We start from the raw sequence: 26,775 nt of genomic DNA, 5'->3' as shown, positions 1-26,775 counted from the left end.
TAACGACCTTATTCAATACCAGACCGTAAGGGTGCCTATTTGTGGTATGCTAGAAAACGATTGCCGTTTGCATGTCTAGTTACGAAATAACGGAAAATTATATAATTATACGAAAGTGCTTCAATGAATACTATTCATGATGCAAGAATATTAACAGTAACTAGTTCAAGTAAACATTTTGTGCTGCAAATAATAGAAATTAAAAACGTTAAATAAATAAGACAACTTTTTTGTATTACATTAATTTTTTTTATTGTGTTAATATACAAAAACACCTATGATAGAAAAAAAATGAAGTAATTAAAAGACAGTCTATATATGTAAAGATTTTTATTGTAAGGTCAATTTTTTTACAAATACAAATAACTTTTGTAACGCTTAACCCTGTTTCTGGGCCAATTCTTGGGTCTTAGGCTTTTCAATCTTAGCAGTACATGTGGCTGATTTAGAACCTAGCATACCACCGCCCGCAGTGACGTGTTATTTCGTCACCAGTGTCGTTACGGAAAGTTCATTTGAGTATTTTAGGGTAAACGAAATATTATTTGCATTTTAAATCAAAATACAAAAAAATAAACACATTAACCCATTTTAGAACTTGTCAGGCACCTCTGTGGAACCCTGCTCAACAAATATCTGGCTTGTTATTAGCTATATAAAATTTAATGGTTGAAAATCCGTATTTCAGTGAACCAGTTGTATATAAAGTAAGTAAAACTTACTGATACTCACGGGTACACACACCATTAAAAAACGTCAGTTAATAACCCATTATAATAGAAAACAGATTTTAATCAGGGTTGAGACAGAAGTGAGTTTTGAGGTAAATATATAGTATATATAGTGGGAAAAAAGTGTAATTCTATCAATCCAGAATTGCTGCTGGATTAAGCCGTAATAGTGTACGCCCCTTCCTCCCACTAGTCACCTTAAATTATGTACCAACAATGTATATTATACATTGGGTATTTTTTTAGGAAAATATTTCTGGCGATTTCACTAGGTCTAACGACCTTATTCAATACCAGACCGTAAGGGTGCCTATTTGTGGTATGCTAGAAAACGATTGCCGTTTGCATGTCTAGTTACGAAATAACGGAAAATTATATAATTATACGAAAGTGCTTCAATGAATACTATTCATGATGCAAGAATATTAACAGTAACTAGTTCAAGTAAACATTTTGTGCTGCAAATAATAGAAATTAAAAACGTTAAATAAATAAGACAACTTTTTTGTATTACATTAATTTTTTTTATTGTGTTAATATACAAAAACACCTATGATAGAAAAAAAATGAAGTAATTAAAAGACAGTCTATATATGTAAAGATTTTTATTGTAAGGTCAATTTTTTTACAAATACAAATAACTTTTGTAACGCTTAACCCTGTTTCTGGGCCAATTCTTGGGTCTTAGGCTTTTCAATCTTAGCAGTACATGTGGCTGATTTAGAACCTAGCATACCACCGCCCGCAGTGACGTGTTATTTCGTCACCAGTGTCGTTACGGAAAGTTCATTTGAGTATTTTAGGGTAAACGAAATATTATTTGCATTTTAAATCAAAATACAAAAAAATAAACACATTAACCCATTTTAGAACTTGTCAGGCACCTCTGTGGAACCCTGCTCAACAAATATCTGGCTTGTTATTAGCTATATAAAATTTAATGGTTGAAAATCCGTATTTCAGTGAACCAGTTGTATATAAAGTAAGTAAAACTTACTGATACTCACGGGTACACACACCATTAAAAAACGTCAGTTAATAACCCATTATAATAGAAAACAGATTTTAATCAGGGTTGAGACAGAAGTGAGTTTTGAGGTAAATATATAGTATATATAGTGGGAAAAAAGTGTAATTCTATCAATCCAGAATTGCTGCTGGATTAAGCCGTAATAGTGTACGCCCCTTCCTCCCACTAGTCACCTTAAATTATGTACCAACAATGTATATTATACATTGGGTATTTTTTTAGGAAAATATTTCTGGCGATTTCACTAGGTCTAACGACCTTATTCAATACCAGACCGTAAGGGTGCCTATTTGTGGTATGCTAGAAAACGATTGCCGTTTGCATGTCTAGTTACGAAATAACGGAAAATTATATAATTATACGAAAGTGCTTCAATGAATACTATTCATGATGCAAGAATATTAACAGTAACTAGTTCAAGTAAACATTTTGTGCTGCAAATAATAGAAATTAAAAACGTTAAATAAATAAGACAACTTTTTTGTATTACATTAATTTTTTTTATTGTGTTAATATACAAAAACACCTATGATAGAAAAAAAATGAAGTAATTAAAAGACAGTCTATGTATTTAAAGATTTTTATTGTAAGGTCAATTTTTTTACAAATACAAATAACTTTTGTAACGCTTAACCCTGTTTCTGGGCCAATTCTTGGGTCTTAGGCTTTTCAATCTTAGCAGTACATGTGGCTGATTTAGAACCTAGCATGCCACCACCCCAGTGACGTCTTATTTCGTCACCCCTGTCATTAAAGTTGGTTTTAATGGCTTCTATCAATTTATTAAAATTCGCCCTATCACCAGAATCAACCTAAAACAACGATTTTTAGTCTTGAACGTAAGTATGAAAATTTTATGGTGTTTCTAATTTTACCTGAGTGAGGGCTACAGCAGTGCATGTTTTTCGTCGTACGAGCAATCCTAGGCGAGACTTGCCCTTTACAATGCAGTAAGGAACTCCCATTTTCCGGCATAATGCAGGAAGGAATAATACCAACTAATAATGTTAATAAGATAATTTTCTCAATCATATTAATAAAGAAGCTTTGTTTTAAAAGGTGATTAAATGGTAAACTCAGGATAGGTTGTCTTCATGTTTATTAACTTTTTAAGCTTTATCAGGTGAAGAAATTCATTAGCATCATTGCAATATATAACTGGAGCAGCATAAATATTACGATAATAAAATAAATAAAACAATAGAAATCAAATAAAACACCTTTAGTAAAATAAAAACAATCTATTATTAATCAGGAAAGAAGCTCAAAATTATGAAGTAGATATAATTAAAAATCACCAATAAATGCAGAAAACTGCCTGGAAAAATGTAAAAATAATATGTGTATTTTACTTACCTCAATAGGGTCAACATCATGAGCAATGACCACTAGTTGAGCCTTTTTTTGTTCTACAAGTTTTGTTACCGTATTGGTACCTGCTCTTAGTGTGTTGGGCCTTTTCGTAGGTTTCTCTTCCTTCTTTGCAACCTTGGCTTCAGCACGTGCCAATAGACGCTGTTTCTTTTGTAATTTTGTTTCAGGTCTATACTTTTCCAAAACTTTAAAAAGCTGAGTGGCTTTAATATACAAAGTAGTATTAGAATATTATAATGTTACTGCAAATATTTCAGTTAGCAAGGATTACATCAGTCATTAATTTGTGGTAGGGATTCTTTCCGCAATAACTAATTTGGATAGCAAATACAGTCATCATTTTAACAAACATAAGAAAGTATATTTAAAGTTTAAAATAAACCAAACCTACCATTCTGCTTGTCTAAAGTTTGTGTGAATTGGTTGATTGGTGGTGGTACTTTTAGCCTTTTTTGTAAAACAGCCTTTTGTCTCTGAATTCGGATGTATTTGGGCCACTTTACAAATCTAGACAAGTCACGGGAAGGTTGAATGTCTTGCCCTATGGTACAAAAATTGTGTTACACTTGATTAATGAAATTATGGATATATACAAAGAACAATAAACATATAAAACATCAGTATTAAAAAGCTCGTTTTTAAAGTCAACATTAGCTTTCTGTGACAAAAGGTCTCATCATTAAAAGTTGTTTAAAAGGTCTATGTTCAATGTAGACTGGTACTCACCAATCCCAAAGTTTCTTGGTCTCTTTTCAAATAAAGGGTTAACAACTTTCTTTACTTCGACTTTCTTCACGGCCAAAGGAGCAGCAGCTACCTTTTTCCCTGATTTCTTCTTCGGCTACAATAATCACAAACATCAGCAACCACAAACCATACACATATATTTTCAGATATGCACAAAAATATTTATTCAGTGGTTACTTGGTGGTAATGAGTTTTTCTCATGTTTTATCGGAATAGCAAATACTGTAATCATCACGTCTAGTTTCTTTGAAATATGTTTTATTAACAAATTAACAATTCATAACCTAACTCCATGTGTAAAACATAATTGAGAAGAGGATACTTAATTTACTTGCAGATTAAAAATAATATTCACACCAAAATCTATAAGGGATTACCTTTTTTTGCACCATTTTATATCACTTATTACTATAGGATTATTTAACTATTCTTGGAAACTTGATCTGATAGGTTACAACCTACCACGATCACGAAAAGACTGACAGAACGGCCATTTTGAAGAAATCAGTGTTTCAATGGTTACTTAAATTAATACTAAATATTACTACATGACGCGCGAACATTTCAAATTTGAAATTTTTATTACTGATAAGAACGTTTAAATGACAATAATCAGATTCTAAACGATTGTACGGCGAATAGTGTACTAACCGATTTTTTTTTTAAAAGTTTGCTAATTATAGCATTCAAATAGTAAGAAAAATTAAAGTAAGTATAAAATTAGCAGTAATTTTTAAATTATTATATGAATTAGATTGTTTAATATTTAAGTATTTTATAGAACCATCTTATTTACAAATAAACTGGATAAGTTTGTAAATAGACTTTGTCCTCTAATTAATATTTTTTATCTTTAAGGGGTGTAGAAAATCAATTATTTTCTTAGATCAACTATTTTTCTACACTATAAAACCTTAGTAACCATCGTCCTTAAAATAAAAACGAAATGATTCGAAGCGTTCCTAGGCGTTACTAATTTCAATAAATAAATAAAAATTTCGTTTCTCTATTCTAATTAAGTCAGTCCAGGTGGATAAAAGGGCAAAATTTTCGTGCAGCACGCAATGATAACTAGATGGAAACATGCAAAATTTGACGTCTTCTATCGATTCCGAACATTTTGATTGTCAAATACTTCTATTCAAGACGTGGTTTTAGAAATTACTGGTGTAAATATTAGAGTATTAACAATAAAATAAATCAAGAAATGACTGAAAGAATGTGGACCACAGCAATACCGTAAGTTTTACAATATAGACATTCATCAGTATTTCATATATTTAAAATGTTAATCTTATAGTTCTGAAGACATACCAGGGATTTTGAAAACTATTCGTTTAGTAAGTGTGCAACCCTTGATTTTATTCATTGGTATTTTCTATTTCAACACGTATTAACGTATGATATGCATCAAGTAGTAACTCATTTATTTTTAGTATTCTACCTGTAGAGTACTTTGTATTCTGAAAGGGCAAGGTAAATGTATGTGGTTTGCATGTAAAGGGTAATAAATCAGTTTCTTCGTTTAAAGCTAAAAAATCGTTCTTTCATATAGATCATAAAAAGAAGTAAAATAAANTGGCACAACAAAAATTTATATGAAAAAAGGTAATAAGCAAAATTATTTTGTGATTACCTATTTTCAAAACAAAATAAAATTACAAGAAAACAGATTTAAGACTAGACCAGACACTAATACTCATCTAAAGAAAGGAAAAAAGTAGTTAGCAAACAAAGTAAGACAGTAACAATTTACCAATGTTACAAAAAAAAAATGCCACAACAAAAATGATTCTTAAAACCACAAACCTTTTGAACTTTAATACACTAATCACACAATTATTATAATTTAGCAATTTTGTTCGTTCTACTGTCCCTGTTTGATTTTGAAACAGAACTAAAACACTTTCACTATTAATGCATAAATGTGGATGTAGGTACCTACACTTGGCTACTTTCTACAAAAACATTCACACACAATACAGAATATAACACACGTTCATTTTGTTCTGTACGCTAATGTAAAGACAATGTTATAAGTAGAATGTTGAAGGCACTTAAGAGTATTTATTGGACTAATTAAAAAAGAATGTCTCAAAATGATAGTACAAAAGCCTTCAGTTTAAATTACTATACTGCCGACATTGGTTAAAATCAATTTTTAGAGCGATTTAACTTTTTATTTCTAAACTAATATCGAATAAAATCCTATCTTTCATTTCACGTAGATGAATTACAGATTGCACATTAATTCAGGTGAACGACCACGAAGTTACTTTTATACGTTTTCTATTTAATAAGCATTAAATTTAACACATTGCAAATATTCCATACGACAGCATTTCAGACATTTAACAATAAATATGTGTAGCAATCTTAAAGACATAAAAATTATATCCAACATAGGATTTCTAATCAAGTCCTTTATCATCCAAATATTGATTTTTGCTTTCTGTTATCTGAGTACATAAACATTCGAAAATTATTGAATAAGTGCAACATTCCTATCTGTTAATTTTGACAATTATTGGTAAGCAATTACAAAGTAAAATAAACACGAAAAATAAAAGTTGAATTCAATTAAAATACGTAAACAATATAGAAAAGGATCTTTAGTCTGTACTGAGTATCGTATTCAAAAATTTGTTGAAATTTTTTGGTGTTTGGTACGTCGGTATTTAAATCATGCTTCACCAATCGCGCACCTTTAAAAATTTCAATAAAAAGTTAAAAATTGATTTTAGGAAATACATTCATTATAAGTGTGCATTTTAAACTACCTAATTATCGTAAATGTACTTTTAAAGAACAAACGAATTTAAATATAATTAGTGAAATATTAAGTATGTAAAAATATTTGAAACTTACTAATAGCACGAAGGGTTGTAATACCAAGCTTGATTAACAATGATACAAAGGACAATTGAATGTGTAAAGTATGGAGGCTCTTGCGGTTTTCAATATCAGTACAAAATGTTTATCAACAGGCTCTCAACCAATCAAAAATCGCAACAATAAGACGTATTAGAACTGTAAGAAGAATAAAAATATTTGCGGTCACAAACGTATTAGAAAATGACGATAATTTGAAGACAAAAGAATGTACTTATTAATTACTTTTAAAATTAGGTGATTTAAATCGACATTTTTAGGATACCCATGTAAAATTCAATAGCTTGTTAAAATAATTAACCAATATTCGAAACCATAAATAAATAAATAGTTATTTATAATATTTAACTCAAAGCTGAACACTAAATTGAAATCAAATTTAACCAAATAAATTTCAAATTTAGAAAAACCATACAAGATAGGTATGATATTTACATTGCAAACGAAATTTTAATTAAGTATAGTGCATCAAGCTTGGTATAAATTAAAACCATACGTTATTTTAAAGTTATGAATCTAATTTTTATTAATTCTATAATTCGGTTAGTAAATTTCACAGTGAGGATTACTAAGTAGAGAAGTGGAAAAAACAATTTTTGAAAAATAAAAAAATTAGTTTCAAAAACTATTGTTTACAAAGTCCTTGAAGTAAGGTGTAAATGTTGATACCTACGGTTAAAAAAATCAACAGGTGGGTATTCTTCGAGCTTAACAAATTTTAAAATAAAGCTTCAGATTCAATTATTTTTAATAAGAACAAAATTTAATAAAGGTACCACTTACTTTTTCTCAAAAGTTTTACGTTCTACTAAACCGAGTTTTAAACAATAAAGAGAAATATTTAACTCCTTTTATTAACAATGGAAATTCATTTATTTCTTTCTTTTTACAAAACAAATGAAGCAAAATAATAAGTATTGTTTACTGAGGAGACAATAGGCTGTTTATAGCAATTGTAGACGTTACTATCATCGGTATTGCTATCTGAAATTTAATTGCTGCGAGTGGGACTGATAGAGGGGCAGTACATGTACTCGAACAACATGACAAAATAATCCTGATCATTACAATGTTTTAAGATTGTCGTATGTATTTATGTATTTCCAATTGCTTTTGCACACGATACCAATTTTGCACTCGTTTCACACCTGCTAATCGATATTTAAATCAATGCCAAGGTACCCCGGACTCAATTTTATAACAAAAATATTAATTTCCTTAGTAACAGTGAGTATCAAACTAATGTACATAAATATATCAGTATATGTGTGGATTTCGATCTATTACATCACAATTGGTCAAAAATAATGAGTATATAAAGGTAATATCGTTCATTAAGTCAGTCGATAGTTTTAAAAAATCAAAAAAATAGTTATTCTTTTTAAATTTTTAAAATTAAGTATTAAAAATAAATGCAATAGGTACCTATTATACACATAATTCTTTTTTAAATATGTATATTTCAGTTTCATTTGTATTAGAGACTACCTATGATAGTTTTTTTAAATTATATTTAAAAATGTTTGCATAATTTTACCTTGTTAATGTTAAGTTTGTCATGGGACTTATCGGAAATTTGTTTGCGTCACCTCTTGAATGTAATTAGGTATTGCAAGCAATGCATAAGTAAAAATATTTGATAAATATCAGAAAGTTTAGTAAAATCAACTCTTGTCATTTTTGTTGTCGCATTTTCACGTTTGTTTCGATAAAACTTTGATAATGATAGAGTGTAAGCATAAAAAAAGAAAATAAATTTTATTTCCGCGTTAAAAATAACTTAATCTCACGTATTTCATACAAAAAATATTTTCTAAAAAATGTATACAGCATGCAAGTATCCTGTATCCATTTTTCCCAAGAAATACTATTGTACCACAAAAAGGAATAAAATTTTTCGTATCATGTTATTTACTTTTACATCTGTAAAATCTATTTTGTAAAACAAATAAAAGAAAAGAATTGAATTCTTGTTTATCTTTTTTTATAAAATACGCTATCAATAAGGATGAGGGGATATAGATACCCATGTCGATATCCATTAAGTACCTATTCCCAAAAAGAAAATTTGAAAATTACCCTTTCATAAACAGCATAGTATAGTGGAATAAAAATTGTAAAGGTAGTTAAAATGTTATGATAATAACAAATGGAAATGTATTTAAACTAACCTTAAAAGAATATTGATCCACTGAGGAATTTACAAAAATTCTGGAATTCCTGTTAAGATAAGGGGAGTTGTTTATAAAAACCCTGAAGCGGTTCTTATACAGGACATACGGATAAAACGGTGTACAAACTGCTTATTGACAATTTACCTTTCACTATAATATTCACATCTCTCTTTGTAAGCCAGTTTTAGCAATGTTTCTATTACGCAAGAGACTTGTAGAAGCGGTAGTACAAAAGGACATTCAACATTATGATTGTTTTATAAGCTAATTAAGGCCAAATAAATTACTATATATAATGGTTTTAATAATTGTCATAAAAGTTTGACATTAAAATTCCGAAAAGTGGTCATAAAAAACATTATTTTCGATTTTATTTATATGAAGCGCCAAATTTTCTATTTTCTCGAATTCCTACTGCATATAATTGTCACATGACTTAAAACTCCATCCGTCTACGCTTACTATGTATTTTTATTATAATCGCTTAATTAATAATAAATAGTAGGGGAATTCAACAAATAGTGAAAAATAAGTTGTATTTTTATATTTTCTTATGAGTTTTTAATAATACAATATAAAAAAGCATAGGTACATATAACATTTGAAAGTAATCAAAAACATTAGTGAATTATCAGTCGGTATCTTTACGTTCCTCCATTTCCCTGTACCATTCTAATATTTGCCCCTACTGAAGAGTTGGAGTCATAGGGAACATCCATTTCAATTTCCTCCTCTTCTTCCTCATCATGTGTTTCTGATTCTTCATCATCATCATTATCATCTTCGTCGTCTTCCTCCTCTTCATCGTCCATATTCTAAAAAGTTATAAGTTAATAAATTTCAAATCATGAGGAAAGATTTCTCTACCTCTGTGGAAGTCTTTCCAATTGGAGTAATGTCACTGTACTTGTTTCCTACAGCTTCCTCCTGAAAACACAAAATGTTTATTAAATCTTCAACAAGAGAGCATCTGATTGAACATACCCATGCAATATATTCTTGTTCCAACTGCGTAACTTCGTTTTCATCGTCACACGGTTGATCAACATTAAACCATGCTGAATCAAACAATTTGGGTTTTAAAGTTGGAAATAAAGGTATAGACATCGTTGGTTTTATTGTTTCAACAATACAACTAAACCTAAACCAACAATACGATTTCTAGGTTTTATATTGTTGCTGTAATTGTTGGAAAAGTTTAGTAAACAATAGATTTAACCTTACTCCTGCAATTCCTCAACCCTGCTACCTACTACCGACCAAACCTTTTATCTATGGATGCGTCGCGCACATGAACAATTATAGTCTATGAAATTCATTTTTTTAAAAGTACCTAAGTATTTTCAAAACAAATAACTGCCAATTAAAAACGTTAACATTTTATACAGCTTGTCAAAACACCTCTAAATTAATAAAATTCTTAATGTGTAATGACCTTATCAGTTTTAAAAGTACAAAATGTGTAAAAGTTCACGTTCATTCATTAGGTATTGCATTGGCGACCATTTCTTTTTTCAATTTAATGCAGTTGGTTTGATCTTAAGGTGCCTTAACAGAATGCCATGGAACTGTAGACTTAAGTCACAGCCAATGGAATCCGATTAATGATAAAGAAGTGGATGCACTATCACATACAGCATCTGCTCGCATAAAGCGGTTAGTACAGATAACTGTATTTTATAATCCCTCCCCTCCCTTTTTTCACAATTACATTATCCAGAGATATGGTAAATTTCTTTAACGACCCTCCCTTTGGATTATATGCAGTCCTCGATGAAGATAATCTCAAATTAATACATGCAATCATTATTGGAGTTGCAAATACACCTTATGAAGGAGGATTTTTCTATTTTATACTAAAATGTCCCAATGACTACCCATTTCACCCCCCAAAGGTTAAACTTATGACTACGGACGTAGAAAATGTTCAATTCAGTCCCAATTTCTCTAGAATAGGGAAAGTTTATTTGAGTATTTTAGGGTAAACGAAATATTATTTGCATTTTAAATCAAAATACAAAATAATNCTAAGTAGTTTTTAGAGAATATCAAGTTCACTGATACAATTAAAGCTCTCGAAGCAGAAATCAAAGCCCATAATTTCCATTGTGCTTCCATATCGACTCCGAAATTTCTTATTTTAACCCCATCTTCCATATCCACGTCTTGTAAGAAAAACAGAACTGATTTGGGTTATTATCCGGTGAATATTTATCCAAAATGTTACCGAGTTCACAGCGTAGAAAATGCAACCAGCCCTCAAGATATAGATGTCTGCTATGCAGAAGAAATTCATCCCCATTACGAAGATTCGCTCCAATCTATCAGTTCTGGTGATAAACGTAATATGTTTCAAAAAGATGGCCAAAATTTAATGTGTAAGTGTAGCAATAGCGGAAAACAGGGTAATTGAGAACTCCCAAAAGTGCTAATTTAAAATTAACATTAACATAGATTTTCATATTCCTGTATTTTGTTTTTTACCTATCCGTTGTTCTCGACTACCCCATTGTACCATAACTTTCTTTTGCAAAATGGCAGAAAATATTTTTACGTTGATAGGTGTAACTTTTCGCTTACTTGAGTCGATAAAAATTCAAGTGAGTGAATACAACAACAATGAGCCTGAAGTTTGCTTAAGATCTACAAATACTGTAAACACTCTGATAGATAACATGGACTTTTTGCTACCAAAAGCGTCAACAAATTACTGTAAAAGGGTTAAAACAGCTGAAAATTCAAAAGGTAAAGTCAAAAAGGTACTTACTCCTAACAACATTTTAATATAGAGTTAATTTTATAACTGAATATTGCTTTTTTGGCACTCAAATGTTAATAAAATTAACAATAAACGTATTAGTGTGAAACTACCTCAAGTAAATGAGGGAAAATTTTTGTGTTGCTGTTCTCACACCCTCGCCGAGAACCGAACCCGGGACCTTAGTGGTCAGAGCATTGGTGCGTAAAGCCAAAGGTCCCAGGTTCGATTCCCGACGAGGGTGTGAGAACAGCAACACAAAAATTTTCCCTTGAGGTAGTTTGTAGTGGATAAAAATTTGAAAATGAATTTCCACATTAATATTTCACATTAACCACTATTAAAAATTAAAAATGTCTAAATTGGACGAAGTTATTAACGAACTGGCAGAACATCTACCTAACAGACACATACCCCTGCTAGACTGGTTTGGGGACAATTATCTTGGAAGACCGAGCCGTTGAGGAAATTGTAGGAAAGCTGGAATGTTTGGAATCTTTACGAAAGCACATTAGCTGCAGAAGACCGCTGCACATCGACGTCTTCAAAGGAATCAGGCCATTTGGAAATTCGTCATGGAACATTTAATGGTCGGGAGACTTCCTCCTCTAAAATTACAAAGATTTCGAAATGCTGACGACAGAATTTTGAGAATTGTGCGAGATTGTGATAACCGAACTCACATTGAATATTAGCACATAATTATCAATTTTATCAGTACAAAATTATTGAAGGTTCAGTTTTGTTTTATATTTTTATTGCGAAAGGGCTGGTGACCAAACGACTGGCGGTGAAACGGCGGTGGCACATCATCTGTGGCGAAACGGCATAGACCTACCCCCAGGGGTGTTCAACTTTAGGAATTTCACAAGTATTTCGGTTTTTATTTGCTTTTAAGTTATACGATTTTCGGGAAGTTTAGTATACCAAAAGTGAATACATATGACGATAGGAGACGATTTTCTGTATCTAGGAAGTCAGGTAATTCAGGGTGGATAGAGCAGTAGAGATATCAAACAAAGGATAATGCAAGATCGAGTCGCTTCTATCTAAAAGAAGTCATTTGTGTGCTAGCGAACGGTTAATTTAGAAATTCTAAAAAGACTGTTGAAGGTGTATGCCTGGAGCACAGCTCCGTATAGGTGCGAAACGTGGAGAAAAAAGAATATGAGAATGAGGATAGAGAAGGTTAGAAATGAAGAGGTACTAGCAAGTATAGCAGAACAGAGGACTCTATGGAAGTCAATAAAAAATAGACGATATAGGTAGCTAGACGCAGAAATAGAGTCAAGAGGAGTGATAGTAGACTTAGATTAGATGGATGAGGGAGATGTTGTAGTTTTAGAGAAATACGAAGATTGGCTTAGGATGAAAAAACAAAAATTTCACGTTAGGACACAACCCCAGGGGTGCCTAACTTCAACAATAATTTCACAATTGAATATAACTTTCAGGAACTGTAAAATTCTTTTTCCACGCCGGTGAAACGGATTGGTATGGGACAAGTGTAGACGAGAATTTGGTGGATGCAATTCTCCTGAATACCACAAGAATAGGACACGGTTTCGCCCTGTTAAAACATCCCNCCTCTATTAAAAATTAAAAATGTCAAACAATAAAAGTGCTTTCTATATTTAATTTTTGATTTTAATACCCTCGTTAACTAACAAAAAACTAGAATTTGAGGAAGAAGTTGAAATAAATACTACAGTATTATCGACGTCAGATTCAAATGAACTTTCCGAACTCTACTATCAACATTTCGAGGAGTTTGAAATACTCAACAAGTCAACCAACGAACCATCGGATTCATTTACGAAAGCAAACTGGGGTGATCCTGACGATCCAGAAACGCAAAGTAACGAAGAAAACGAAACAACTGTCGAAGGAGTTGAGACAACAACTGTTAACAGACAAATGGCCGATTGTGAAAAAGCTGCCGATGAAAATAACGGACGTGAATGTTGTTGTAGCATTTGTATGAACCAAGAAGATGTGATGGATGATGATGATAAAGTTTCATATACTGAATACGCTGTTGCTTACGGGGCCGCCCCAATTGAGGATTATTTCCCTATAGACATCCATAAGATCAAATATCACCTGTTAAAAGGAACTGATCTTACCAAAGAATTACTACTGCAGGCACTTAGATGGGTATGTGTAAGACAAAGAGTCCTTAAGGGATCTTGACTATCGCTTCTTCAAGAAATAATATTGTTAAAAATTTGCTTCATTCCGTCATCCTCTCGTCTTGTTACGAACACCCCTTTTCTAATCAAATAAATAGCACACTATAAAGCTAATAATAATGTGATTATTTGAAACATCTGCAGTTAAGATCCAATCACAAAATACAAAATACAAAATAATACCTATTACTGTGGATTCAATGTTGTTTAAAAATTATTTAAGCCCTATTCTGGCTGTTATCTTCCTGCCTAAATAAACTATTTTGACATCAGTGTTATGTCCTTTTTTCATATTAAAATGGATGCCGAAGTTAACGCAAAGAAATATATCTTAATCAATTAAAATAGAAAAATGAAAAGAAAAACATGAATCTCATTTGGTCTTTTTACCAGCCGGTGATAGAGCAAACGCCACAATTGGCCTAGAAAAACTCCATTCTTTAAAGGATGGAACCAATTCAGAGTTAATCAAATCATCATAATGTCCTCAGTCTTAAAACTCGTTGGACAGTTTGAACAGTAGTCTAATCTAGATCTACCTCTACCCTTTTTAACTCCTGTTTCTGCTTCTAATATGTCTTTGATTAGATCTTCATACCTGAGAAGGTGTCCTACCAACCTATCTCGCTTATTTCTTATTGACTTCCATAGTGTTCATCTCTTTTATTCTTTCTAGTACCTCCTCATTTCTAACCCTCTCTATCCACGATATCCTCATCATCCGCCTATAACACCACATTTCGAACGTTTCTAACCTTTTCTTTTTCGCCGCGCCCACCGTCCATGTTTCGCACCCGTACAGCGCCGCGCTCCAGGCATACACCTTTAAAAACCTTTTTGGAATTTCTAAATTAACCGTTTGCGAGCATAGAAGTGAATTTTTTTGTTGAAAGACACTCGACCGTGCTCTATCTGTTTTATATCTCTACTGCCACTTCCATCCTGAGTTATCTCACTTCCTAGATAAACAAAATCTTTCATACTTAAATAAATGATGAAATTAAGTACTATATAAGACAATTTATTTAAAAAAGGTGTTTTGAAAGTACGTATTTGCATTTTGTATCTAGATATCTTTAGTAAACCATTTTGCACATCTTTAGAACTTGTCTCATTTCTTGATTTCTACACAGCGTATCACTCAGACCAGTGATGAGATAAGGTGCCGTGAAATGGAATTGTATATACGAAATAATTTGTTCGGATTAAAAGTTGCAAAAAAAGAATGCCAATTTACCGGGTCAATTATAAAGAACTGTTTGGAAAGAGAGCCGGATGCGAATGGAGAGATTAACGATGTCCAAGTACGCTATCAGTAACAAGAACAAAAATATGTTTGACACACTGTATTTATGTTATAGTCGAACGCCGCAAGAATTTTGAACTGCTTTGCATCTTTAAAAGTTGGAAGAGATTATTTATGCCAAGACGAGCAGTTCTTAACAGAAACTCTGTTACCATTTGTCATAAATGAAAAATATGATAGTGTAATAGTACAGGACATGCTGATTGCCACACTTCAAAAGTTAAGCCTTAGAAAACGAGCTAGGCAACTTATGATTGAAGGAGGTTAATTGATACGTAACGTATTTTGTGTTTTAAGCCACCCTAATTTATCACAAAATGAACAGTCTCTAATACGTACCCTCAATCCCGCCCTCTCCCAATTCTCCTGCTTATTTTCTTATTTATTATTTTCGCCCTTAAAATCATTCAACCCATTTTAGGTTTAATCCAATACCTTGTAACATTTCTAACAAATAATTACGAATCATTGAATGATTACTGTTTGGAATATTCTGTTGCTTTATTAATGAACCTGTGCCTTCAACGGGAAGCAAAGAGCGTTTGCAAAAGTATATCAAGAGAAATGGTGAGTCTATTGACCACCATTTTGTACACTACCAGGGAATGCTGTATGCCGTATGTAAATGGCACCCTCTTCGCCATCTTGAGGGACAAAACAATCAATGCAGATGCGAAGGATGGAAAATTGGGAGCGGCTATATTAGAACAAGCAAAGGTTTTTTATAGACACAACGTTTGTTCATTTGTTTGAAATGTTGTACTTTTTGTTTCTATATTTCAGCTGACGAAAAGCGAGGAGAACAAGAACCAATTGGAATTTATTTACAGGATGCACGTGAGAGATAATTTCGACATGTGTCCGTGCAGGTCAAACACAGGGCCGGAAAATGAATTAGATTTATTGGAACCGGAGCTAGACATTTCAGACGGTGTTAGGAGTAGATTTTATGGGGAAAGTTTATTGCAATTTTATAGGCTGGGAGGCATACAAGGCTCTGATGGTATGTTTCAAGAAATCGAAAAAGGCTCCTATTATGACTCTATTGTTTTAGAAGGAGGTCAATCATCTTTAAAATGTTTCTGCAAACCGGCTTCATTGAACAGAAACGTCAAACCGTACAACGTAGCCGAACAAGGTATTGTTACAACAAGGAAAAATAATAGCGTAAAAGTTACATACGAAGTGTATTTGGATCCAGGTAAAATCCACTGTTTTTTTTTTTATTATGAATAATTTAATGTCTGCATACTTGTCTTTCCGTAGCAGAGAAAGACAAGCTTATCAAAAAGATAGAACAAGAGGATGCTGAATGCAGAAGGTCAGTAGGTAGAACCAATTATTATTGATTCTATAATTGCTGAAGCTGATGTCATTATATCTAGTATAGACCAACAACTGGACGATCAGTGTGAATTAGAAAGGGAGAAAAAGAAAGTGTCGTTCAAAAGTAGCGACTCCGATATGCGTGAGGTCTTTATCATCGGAGAAAGCTCACCTTGCAGTGACGAACAACAGATACCAGAACAAGAAGGGCAACTTCCAAGTATTCAGGAAGAAGAGCAACAGCCAGAAATGGAAGAGAAAGGACAACAGGTAGAACTACAAGAAGAAGAGTCACAAACAGAAGTAGAACTATTGCAAGTAACCGAACAACAATCACAAACAGAAGAAGAACTATTACAACTGGCCGAACAACAATCAGAAACAGAAGAAGAACATCAACAAGAAACAGAAGAAGAACATCAACAAGAAACAGAAGAACAAGAGCAAAAACAAGAAGCTGGCGAAGAAGACTTTGATCAAACTGAATCAGAACAGTTCGAGACACTAGAAATTTTGAAAGAAGCTGAGGAAAGTGTTTTTCCCTCGATCGTACAGTACGAGACGGAGGATATACTTTCGGAAGGAAGGAATAGCAATGCAGTGTACGTACAAACGGAATCCACTGAAAACGAAAAAAAGAATGAAACCGAAACTCTCCCGAATATAGACTCGAAAAGGAGTGGCAAAAAACCCACAAGGAAGCCGGTTCCAAAGTATACGAAGCACTCGCAACTAACCAAACCTGGTGGCACTGCTCCCGATTATTGGAAACAGAGGAAAGCACATTGGGACCCCGTACAGCCAAAACCGAAACCAAAGCTGACTGAATATAAACAACCAAAACCAATTTTAGCCCAAAGTAGACAACCGAAACCACTTTTACCTGACACCAGACATCCAAAATCGAGATGTGAGAGAAACGAACAACCTCGGATTAATGAAAAACAGGACATGCACATGCCAGTGTCTTATTTCGGTTGTTACAGGAATTATTCGGACGTTGGAAGATTATTTCTTAACAGTGCGAACCCATGCACTTACACGTCTACCACAGTGTGTCCAGATGAGCGCACGAAACGTAACAAATACTCGTGCGGTTGCTATGACAAAATTAAATGTTACGTGGCTCAACTTGATAATAATTGTTGTAATAAAAATCCTAACCACCGCTGTTCGAATAACGCATATGCCTGTTATAATATGATGGGTCTGACATCTCCGGAAGTTGAAACTTCAACCCCCGATAATAGTTCGTAAGGAAACCTGATTGTGAACAGTTGGTATAGACGTAAAAAGCATGTTTCTCGTTTTAGGCATACGATTAACCTTAAGAATAACAAAGTCAATGTCGTTTCGTCAACGGATGATGTCGATATGACAATACCGTACTATAATTGTGGTAAGTTTTGTTTATTTATTTATTTATTGAAAGTGTAAATTTTTGTCGCGCATTTGGTGAATAGTATAAAAGGTTTCTAGAGTTTTTTTTGACGTTTAAACTAGAGATGGGCCGCGTACTCGGTTTGGATCCGACGCTTTTCTAGGATCCGGCCGGATACCGGATAATGACGCCGGGTAATTCTGCCAGACAAAAAAAAAACATAAGCAATAATAATTTAATACGTATAACAAAACACTTTGAGACAAGATGTTAAATGTACTTAAAAATGTAGGGATGAGTTACAAAGATAGAAGAGTGATACTCGGTTTGTATAAAGAGTAACAGGCAGTTATAGAGCTGGGGATGCAACGTAGAGAAATAAATATTAGGAAGGGAGTCAGACAGGGATGCACACTGTCACCGCTACTTTTTAATCTATACATCGAAGACGCGATCAACATCATTAAAGACAGTACAACTGTAGGGATAGATATACAGGGTCAAAAAGTTAGTGTACTTAGATTTCCAGATGATATAGCAGTAATAGCATTTAGCAAGGAGGAGTTAGAGATAGTTTTAAATAAAATGGAAGCGGTACTGACAAAACAGTATTGTATGCAAATAAATAAAAGTAAATCAAAAATACTGGTATGCAAGGGAAGAAAAAGTAGGGAAAGAGCGAATATAAAAATAGAAGACGAAAAATTACAAGACATGACTGGTTTTAGGTAGGTATCTAAGAAGTCAGATAAGACGGAAGGAGTAGTAGGGATATAAATCAGAGGATAGCGCAGGGTTGAGTCGCCTTCAATAAAAAGAATAAGTCACTTTTACGCTCGCGAACAGTTAATTTACAAATTCGAAAAAGCCTGTTAAAGATGTATGTTTGGAGTAGGGCGCTGTACGGGTGCGAAACATGGATAGTGGGCGCGGCGGAAAAGAAAAGGTTAGAAGCCTTCGAAATGTGGTGTTATAGGCGAATGATAAGGATAACGTGGATAGAAAAGGTTAGAAATGAAGAGGTATTGGAAAGAATAGGAGAACAGAGGACTCTATGGAAGTCAATAAAAAATAGGCGAGATAGGTTGGTAGGACACCTTCTTAGGCATGAAGGTCTAGTCAGAGACGTATTAGAGGCAGAAACGGGAGTTAGGAGGGGTAGAGGTAGACCTAGATTAGATTACTGTTCGTAAATAGTTAAAGATGTGGATTGTTTCGGTTTTAGGGAAATGCGAAGATTAGCTCAGGATAAGTAAGAGTGGAGGTGCGTGTCCAACCAATCATAGGACTGACGACCTTATGATGATGAACAAAACACTTACCTAATAAAAATTGGTAATTAAGATTGTGTTGGGATAGGTCGCTTGTCCTAAACAGACATTATTTATTGATTATTATACTAAGTTGTTTGTTATTTCGATATAGTTCTTGTGTTTACTCATTCTCGAGAACAAGAATACATCAGTATGGCCGAACAATTTCTGTTGCTTGCTACCCACATTAGTAATTGTATAAATTTTAAAATATTGGTGACAATCGAGGGCATTAATTTGAATTTTAAGTCGTTCTGGAATGTCTAATTTCCTACAATTATCTAAACCATATACGACAATTATCTTTTCTTATAAAATGTCCATTTTTATTACAGTATTGTGTTAGCCCTGTGGAATTTCTGTTGTCTTTCACTATTCGAATACGGAAAATATTTCTTGAGATAGGCAATTTTTCATTCTTTTTCTACTAATTAATAACTGGTTGTCCTTATATGTATTAATTTAAAGTATGAAATAGTCGTTATGTTACGATAAAGTAAAAAAAATTGAAAAGAGCGAAATATCTTTCTAACATAACTTTCTACTGCTGTTACTTACATGAGCACGGCTTATATACTTCCTGGGATATTACAGAGAATAAAAAGCCGAGAGGAGATAGAAAAGGCCACGCCTAGTCCAACATAAATGTAACTTTCTCACCACTTTCAAAAACGAAATTAACCAAAACACTAACTTTAACTTAAACTTTCAAAATACTTTATTGATCACAATGATTATTTCACAATATAGTGGTTTCTTCAGGTGTAAGAAATATTGATTTAAGAGGTCTGTTGAAAAAGTATCGCGAATTTTGTGTTTTTTCAAAAATTATTTATTCATGAATATCTGTTTTATCCGCTTCAAAATAATCCCCACCAGATATTGTACACTTGTACCAACGTTTTTTCCAATTCTCGAGGCACATCAAAAAATCATTTTTTTGTGAACATGTTCAGCTCCTCCTTCGATGTCGTCTTTATTTTCTCAATCGTAGTGGGCCTCTTCTGTTTCGGGAACAACAAAAAGTCACAGGTGCCCAGATCTAGAGAATACGTTGACTGCGGCATTATTAGTGTGTTGTTTTTGGCTAAAAATTCGCACACAAGCAACGATGTGTGAGCATCATATCACGGTTAAATAGCCAATTACTGTTCTTCCACAAATCCGGGCGTTTCCGGCGGATTGCTTCGCGCAAATTGCTCATAACTTGCAGGTAATATTCCTTATTGAGCGTTCCACCCTGTGGTAAGAACTCATGATGTACCACGTCACTGCAATCGAAGAAAACTCTAAGCAAAACCTTCACATTCGACCTTACTTGCCACACGTTATTCGGTCTTGGCTCATGTGGCAGTTTCCATTGGGATGATTGAGCTTCGGTTTCCACGTCATAACCATAAACCCATGACTCGTCACCAGTTATGAACCTCTGGAGCAAATTTAAGTCGTCGCGGACAGAGTCTAACAGCTTCGTTAGTAATGTTAATCATTGGTAAAAATCGAATGGCAGGAGCCAATTGATATGTTTAGGTCTTCAGCAACTTCTCTAACGCTGGTTTGACGATTGGCCAATACTAGTGTTGCCACTTCGAGGGATTTATCCCGATTCGAGGGAGTTTTGACGTTCTCGAGGGATAAAGGGATTTTTCCTTATTTTAGCGAGATTTTTTATAATTTGCTATTTTCTGGTTGGTTTTGTTTGATTTTGCTGACCTGATATTATATTATGAAGGCGTTCATTTTTCTAATTGTAAACGTAAAATTTTGTCAGCTATAATCGTATAATGCTGTACGATGAAACAGTCGATATACGACGGCGANTTACTTACATGAGCACGGCTTATATACTTCCTGGGATATTACAGAGAATAAAAAGCCGAGAGGAGATAGAAAAGGCCACGCCTAGTCCAACATAAATGTAACTTTCTCACCACTTTCAAAAACGAAATTAACCAAAACACTAACTTTAACTTAAACTTTCAAAATACTTTATTGATCACAATGATTATTTCACAATATAGTGGTTTCTTCAGGTGTAAGAAATATTGATTTAAGAGGTCTGTTGAAAAAGTATCGCGAATTTTGTGTTTTTTCAAAAATTATTTATTCATGAATATCTGTTTTATCCGCTTCAAAATAATCCCCACCAGATATTGTACACTTGTACCAACGTTTTTTCCAATTCTCGAGGCACATCAAAAAATCATTTTTTTGTGAACATGTTCAGCTCCTCCTTCGATGTCGTCTTTATTTTCTCAATCGTAGTGGGCCTCTTCTGTTTCGGGAACAACAAAAAGTCACAGGTGCCCAGATCTAGAGAATACGTTGACTGCGGCATTATTAATGTGTTGTTTTTGGCCAAAAATTCGCACACAAGCAACGATGTGTGAGCATCATATCATGGTTAAATAGCCAATTACTGTTCTTCCACAAATCCGGGGGTTTCCGGCGGATTGCTTCGCGCAAATTGCTCATAACTTGCAGGTAATATTCCTTATTGAGCGTTCCACCCTGTGGTAAGAACTCATGATGTACCACGTGACTGCAATCGAAGAAAACCTTCACATTCGACCTTACTTGGCACACGTTATTCGGTCTTGGCTCATGCGGCAGTTTCCATTGGGATGATTGAGCTTTGGTTTCCACGTCATAACCATAAACCCATGACTCGTCGCCAGTTATGAACCTCTGGAACAAATTTAAGTCGTCGCGGACAGAGTCCAAAAGCTTCCTTAGTAATGTTAATCATTGGTAAAAATCGAATGGCAGGAGCCAATCGATATGTTTAGGTCTTCAGTAACTTCTCTAACGCTGGTTTGACGATTGGCCAATACTAGTGTTGCCACTTCGAGGGATTTTTTTAACATCTTGAGAGTGACCAGTCAATAGATCAGAAACAGATGTTAAAACTAATAAAAATAAATGTTTGAGTTGGTGTATTGTTCCGAAATCCGAACATCTAAACATCTAAACCCGCAAGGCCTGGTTTTGTCTGCATTTTTGGGAAACGAGATAACTTCATATAATAAAATTATCGGTATTATGCTATCGACACGAAAAGTTGTCCATGTTTACAGAAATATTGTCTATTTTTTTCTTCGAATAAACGATTAAATTAACGAATTAAAAAATAATAATAGTAATAAGTTGGAGGGATTTTTAGAGAAAATATGGGACTTTTTGGTCTTGCGCGTGGAGGGATTTTTAGAGAAAATATGGGATTTTTTGGACCTGCGTGTGGGATTTTTTCCTGTAGTAGGTTGGCAACAGTGGCTAATACCATTTTCTTCACTTCATCAATGTTTTCGTCTGTTGTTGACGTGCTCGGACGGCTGGCACGCTCTTAGTCATTCACATCTTTTCGGCTCTTTGAGAACATTTTGTTGCTTCGGTCCAAGGTAGCTTTACTATTTGCTACAGTCAACATTCGGAATGTGTCCGCTTACTTAATTTTGTTTTTCACACAAAATTTGGTGCAGATTCTTTGATCCGTTTTTCGGTATAGGCAAAAACCGAAGACGAACCAAAACAGCTGTTAAAAATTAACTTAATATTCAACATGATCGAACCTGTCAAAAAAAATCGAAAATCGAATATACGTAACCCGCGGAAATTCAAAATTGACGATACTTTTTGAACAGACTTCGTATATACCATTACTACTTCCTCCGCCTTAAGAAACGGTGAATAAATGATCCTTGTGACCAACAAAATACTAATTAGCTTTATTTTATTCACTTTACGCCTAATAGTTGTTCAGGATAAAACTCAAAGAAGTTTTTATTACCCCCCAATAAAATTAATCTTCATTATCATTTATTTTTAATCAGTTCAATTATAGGTTTAAATAGTTGCGTGATTTCAAGCAAAGAGGAACGCGGGATTTCTTCCCTCATTTTTGATTAGGTCTGGCTAATTTGCTACGTCTTTTCCCTCCGTATTTTTGTTTTTATACAAATTTGTCTATTTTATTTATTGCAAAGAATAATAGGTTTTCTCTTTGTAGAGGTTCTATGTGAGAGCTCAAAAATTATGCAATCAAATCAGTGCCATTATTATAAGGTTGTCTTCCAGTCAAGACCAAAAATTGGAAGGACCCCGCCTCATTAACATATACGTGTAACATATTGTATTTCAAACATTGCTATTTATGAATTTTATTGCTTTTCTAATTCGATTGTTACTAAAGTAAACGTTAATAAATACATAAACTATATGTAATGTACATTGTAATTTAATGAAATACATAAATAAAGCTTTAAATGAATGAATAAGTACATTCTTAATTAGAAGACAAATATGGAAAAATACAATGCAGCTGATAAAAAAATACACATTTATTGTATTTTACGTTGCCGTGTTAGTCAGAGCCATTTCAAAGACAAAAGTTACGAGGAATTAGTAAGATTAATAATTACACTCGATAAAAAGAATGTTTCATTGTTTAATTATAAAATTCAGTACAAAAAAATCAACAACAAACAAAACAAAAGTCAACAACGTGATAACATAACATAATTATTTAATATATACAACAAGAATAAGGAGAAACGATAAAATAATAATAATAGAGTAAAAAGAAAAGATTCAGTTGTAAAATTAGGTAGGTAATGTGATAGTGATAGTTTCACAAATTTGTTTTAAGAGCCAGTTACTTTCATTTAAATGTTCATCAGCGGGGCATCCAAGAAATCAATGCCAAAAAAAAAAAAATAATAAATGAAAGTAGGTAGACACTTCTTGCTTCGTTTGGAAGTGAAAGTATCAAACAAAACACATGTTGATCGTTCATACCGAAAACCGTAAATAATTAAGGCATTTTTGGTCACAAGAAATTATTAAAAATAAGGCGAAAGCGAAATCAGTACGGTAATAAATTTTTTGAGTAGACTAGTGGAAATCGGAGTGTATGATGTATTCTCCGCCACCTCCGTGACCACCGCCCAGAGAAAGACCACCATGACCACCGCCGAGACCTCCTGAAGACCAATCAGATGAAGCTAAAACGCTGGAAATTTCGTGACCACCCCCTGAAAGACCATGTCCGGCTCCAGAAAGTAATTGGTGTTCGTCTCCCAAATCACCGGACCCTATAGCTTGTTGGGCATGAGCTGCACCTTCGTGTTTACCAGAAGAAATAATAGTACCTCCGAAAAGTTTACCATGATGGGAATTGCCACCTTAATCAATTAATTGACAACATTAATTAAACCGATTCAAAAGATACTAAAACGAAAATGTAAAATTACCGGTGAGATCAAAAGAACTTCCTTTTCCTTCGCCTAATCCCACAATGCTCACTCCTTCGTGATGGTCACCTCCAGAGAAGCCGCCGTCTCCTCCGCTACCTCCATGACCTCCACCACCGCCGGAATAACCACCAAGACCACCTGAAGAATGTCCTCCAAGACCTTCTAAAGAACCAAAAGAGATTGTCTGACCACCTCCGTATCCACCTCCGAATGAATGACCGTCTCCACCACCGGAAGACAAGGAGGCACCGTAACTGTCATGGGAACCACCGAAGCCACCACCGCTACTCGCTATAAGGGCAAGACCTCCTGATCCAATATGAGCTAAAGGTGACAATGAAATGAACTTGAAAATATTATTTAAGTACTTATGCGTGTCACAGAAATCCAACCAGTTTTGCCTAACAATAAGTGACGGAAAATGTTGTTGCATTGAACGAAAATCGATCATGGATCTACCGCGTGGCAAGAGGACATTCTGACACCGAACTACTGACGCTTCTTCCAAAAGTTTATATAACTTAAGATGTTTTCTACCAATAAATTATATGAGATAACCTTCCTTCGCATTAGCGTTTTAGTGTCAAAAAATTAATTCGAAACGCGTCGAGAAAATAACTCATTGTTGGAAGTTTATCCGCATTATCCTCTTAGGGGTTGAATTTCAAAAAGAACTAAACATTTACGTCACAAGTAGATGATTCTGTCCAAGTTTTATGTTTACAGCTTGAGTAGGTAGTTATTTTTTTATTTTTTTTTAACACAAACAAGATCGAATCTTAGATTGTATTTTGTCCTAGAAATACTTACAGTCGGCTATCCCTGGAAAGGACTGTACACCAGCGATCAGGCCCAAAAGGGCTGCAGCCAAAATTGTCTGAAAATCCTTAAGATAATTATTTGTTCACCAAAAATCTTCCATATAATGTAATTAATAGTATTCATTCATATCTAAATTTCTTTTACGAGAGAGAATGTACAGTTTCCTTGAACTAGAACTTTACTATTACTATCATTATTATTGCATTATTTATTGAACGAAAGTAAAAACCATTTTTGCAATGATACACCGTGATTCACACAAGTTTGTAATACTTTCACCAATCACTTTTACACTTCACTGTATTAAACTTACCTTCATCTTTTAAGAGTGGTAATAACTAGTGTGTATGATCGAGAAATAAAACGAAAACTGATGGACGATACCACTAAAATCGCGTATTTATACCGAAGGGGTTGAATTAGATTGGATTGTCGGAATTAGAAGTGGAAGAAAGCCTTTCTCTGAGATGCGTTCTAGTCCAGAGGCGTAGACCAATGTCGCAGAATCATGAAATTGCAAAAGAATGCATTGGACTTCAATTAATATCAAACTAATTCAAGGTGAAAGGATAAAAGACAATTCTTTGATACATTTTTCGAGTAGTGATTAGCAATATAAAATTGATTGTTCATTAAGCAGCGGAAATAATAACGATGGATTTTACAAACTTCCAGACGAAGACGAAAAATAGCACAGAAATTTTATTTTACAAAAGATTGTATATTTAGAGCAGTTTTCCCAATCCAAATATATTTTGAAATTCTATAAATTTTATATTGTATGATTCTCATAATTTTAAAATTTCTGTAGTAACATTGTAATTTCTTTTTCTTTGTATAATTCTAGAAACTTTCTGCTGTAATTCCAGTATTTTTACAATACCATTACTCTTACTACAAATTTGTTCCCATACAACGATTGCAAGTCCCCAAACAAATGAAAGAAAAAACAATCGCTATCTGGTTAAATAAATAAATGTGCAATCGCTCAATAATCAATCAGCAGATGTAAAGACAAGTAATAATTGTGGTGTTAAACATGCTAATTAGATAATAATGCATTAGCATACATCAGATTTTCTTGAGTGCGTTGCTATTATTTAATAACGAGACTTACATGAAATCTTGCTATTTGCATTATGAGTACTTGTTAAACATATATATATATATATACATTAAAGGTAGTGCATCTTTCAACGACAACAAAAAGAAGAAAGCAATAGAAAATGGACATTAAGAGAAAGAGAAAGTGTAAAAATTATGGCATAAAAATCATCCCGTATTCGAACGTGCAGAAATTTTAAAATAAATAAATGTTAGTATAAATGGTGCATGTACGAATGTATGAAATTGTTTGTGAAATGGATCGTTTTATTTTGATGTTGCCATTTCAAAAATTGTGTAATGTCTTTTAATCGCCATTATCACAAAGTCTTCAACCCCAAGACTGGAAGATCACGCACCTGTACTTCTTTCT

The 26,775-nt window shown here is 33.5% G+C and overlaps 6 protein-coding genes and 1 long non-coding RNA gene across 18 annotated transcripts in view; 3 read left to right on the top strand and 4 right to left on the bottom strand.

Annotated features, from left to right (window-relative positions):
- Positions 1–9,252, bottom strand: part of LOC108735702 (high affinity copper uptake protein 1) — a 15,356-nt gene extending 6,104 nt beyond the window's left edge. The window contains exon 1 of one of the 2 annotated variants that reach the window (XM_018467795.2): positions 8,946–9,252. The gene's annotated coding sequence lies outside the window, so the exon portion shown is untranslated. The remainder of the gene's footprint in view (positions 1–8,945) is intronic. The other variant, XM_018467785.2, reaches the window with a different exon arrangement.
- LOC112904520 lies at positions 22–2,258 on the top strand. Of its 4 annotated transcripts, none has more exons than XR_003231149.1 (3): positions 22–823; positions 978–1,713; positions 1,984–2,258. It is a non-coding gene; the product is annotated as an uncharacterized LOC112904520 (long non-coding RNA). The 4 variants fall into 4 exon arrangements; XR_003231147.1 differs by having other exon boundaries at positions 978–1,829; XR_003231150.1 differs by lacking the exon at positions 1,984–2,258 and having other exon boundaries at positions 22–529; positions 596–823; positions 978–1,977.
- LOC108735701 (60S ribosomal protein L7a) lies at positions 2,328–4,374 on the bottom strand. The gene is made up of 6 exons (XM_018467784.2): positions 4,260–4,374; positions 3,862–3,976; positions 3,527–3,676; positions 3,118–3,338; positions 2,637–2,759; positions 2,328–2,573 (listed from the first exon to the last, which is right to left on the bottom strand). The coding sequence occupies exons 1-6, from the start codon at positions 4,272–4,274 to the stop codon at positions 2,391–2,393; spliced, it is 807 nt and encodes a 268-aa protein (XP_018323286.1). The 5' UTR covers positions 4,275–4,374; the 3' UTR covers positions 2,328–2,390.
- LOC108735663 lies at positions 4,826–24,197 on the top strand. 3 transcript variants are annotated; one of them, XM_018467725.2, is made up of 14 exons: positions 4,826–5,121; positions 5,183–5,222; positions 10,984–11,326; positions 11,511–11,693; positions 13,385–13,863; positions 15,032–15,202; positions 15,260–15,467; positions 15,626–15,921; positions 15,988–16,207; positions 16,259–16,405; positions 16,471–16,525; positions 16,590–17,783; positions 17,844–17,929; positions 24,114–24,197. In XM_018467725.2, the coding sequence occupies exons 1-14, from the start codon at positions 5,090–5,092 to the stop codon at positions 24,116–24,118; spliced, it is 3,459 nt and encodes a 1,152-aa protein (XP_018323227.2). In that variant the 5' UTR covers positions 4,826–5,089; the 3' UTR covers positions 24,119–24,197. The 3 variants fall into 3 exon arrangements, with proteins under 3 accessions (XP_018323227.2, XP_025830347.1, XP_025830344.1); XM_025974562.1 differs by lacking the exon at positions 24,114–24,197 and adding an exon at positions 23,231–23,440 and having other exon boundaries at positions 16,262–16,405; XM_025974559.1 differs by lacking the exon at positions 24,114–24,197 and adding an exon at positions 23,231–23,440.
- LOC108735703 (ubiquitin-conjugating enzyme E2 Z-like) lies at positions 7,559–10,968 on the top strand. Of its 2 annotated transcripts, none has more exons than XR_001937621.2 (3): positions 7,559–8,095; positions 10,436–10,604; positions 10,669–10,968. XR_001937621.2 is itself a non-coding variant. In XM_018467796.2 (3 exons), the coding sequence occupies exons 1-3, from the start codon at positions 10,372–10,374 to the stop codon at positions 10,931–10,933; spliced, it is 441 nt and encodes a 146-aa protein (XP_018323298.1). In that variant the 5' UTR covers positions 10,349–10,371; the 3' UTR covers positions 10,934–10,968. The 2 variants fall into 2 exon arrangements, 1 of the variants encoding a protein (XP_018323298.1); XM_018467796.2 differs by lacking the exon at positions 7,559–8,095 and adding an exon at positions 10,349–10,435 and having other exon boundaries at positions 10,493–10,604.
- LOC108735704 (anaphase-promoting complex subunit 15B) lies at positions 9,478–10,205 on the bottom strand. Its single transcript, XM_018467797.2, has 3 exons — positions 9,933–10,205; positions 9,816–9,875; positions 9,478–9,763 (listed from the first exon to the last, which is right to left on the bottom strand). Exons 1-3 carry the CDS (start codon positions 10,053–10,055, stop codon positions 9,593–9,595), a joined length of 354 nt encoding a protein of 117 aa, XP_018323299.1. The 5' UTR covers positions 10,056–10,205; the 3' UTR covers positions 9,478–9,592.
- LOC108735668 (glycine-rich protein DOT1-like) overlaps positions 24,114–26,775 on the bottom strand; it is a 93,823-nt gene continuing 91,161 nt past the window's right edge. For 3 of the 5 annotated variants that reach the window (XM_018467732.2, XM_018467734.2, XM_018467733.2), the window contains 2 exons: positions 24,474–25,772; positions 24,114–24,404 (listed from right to left, as the gene is read on the bottom strand). In XM_018467732.2, the coding sequence (XP_018323234.1) occupies positions 24,115–24,404; positions 24,474–24,927 (744 nt within the window). In that variant the 5' untranslated portion in view covers positions 24,928–25,772 and the 3' untranslated portion in view covers position 24,114. Of the gene's footprint in view, positions 24,405–24,473; positions 26,005–26,775 lie in introns of those variants that run through there. The other 2 variants (XM_018467736.2, XM_018467735.2) reach the window with 2 other exon arrangements.

The sequence above is a fragment of the Agrilus planipennis genome, unplaced genomic scaffold (assembly GCF_000699045.2).
Source record: "Agrilus planipennis isolate EAB-ADULT unplaced genomic scaffold, Apla_2.0 scaffold86, whole genome shotgun sequence".
Classification (NCBI taxonomy): Eukaryota; Metazoa; Arthropoda; class Insecta; order Coleoptera; family Buprestidae; genus Agrilus; species Agrilus planipennis.
The sequence above is the reverse complement of the archived record's forward strand: the minus strand, read 5'-3'. Positions and strand labels throughout refer to the sequence as shown.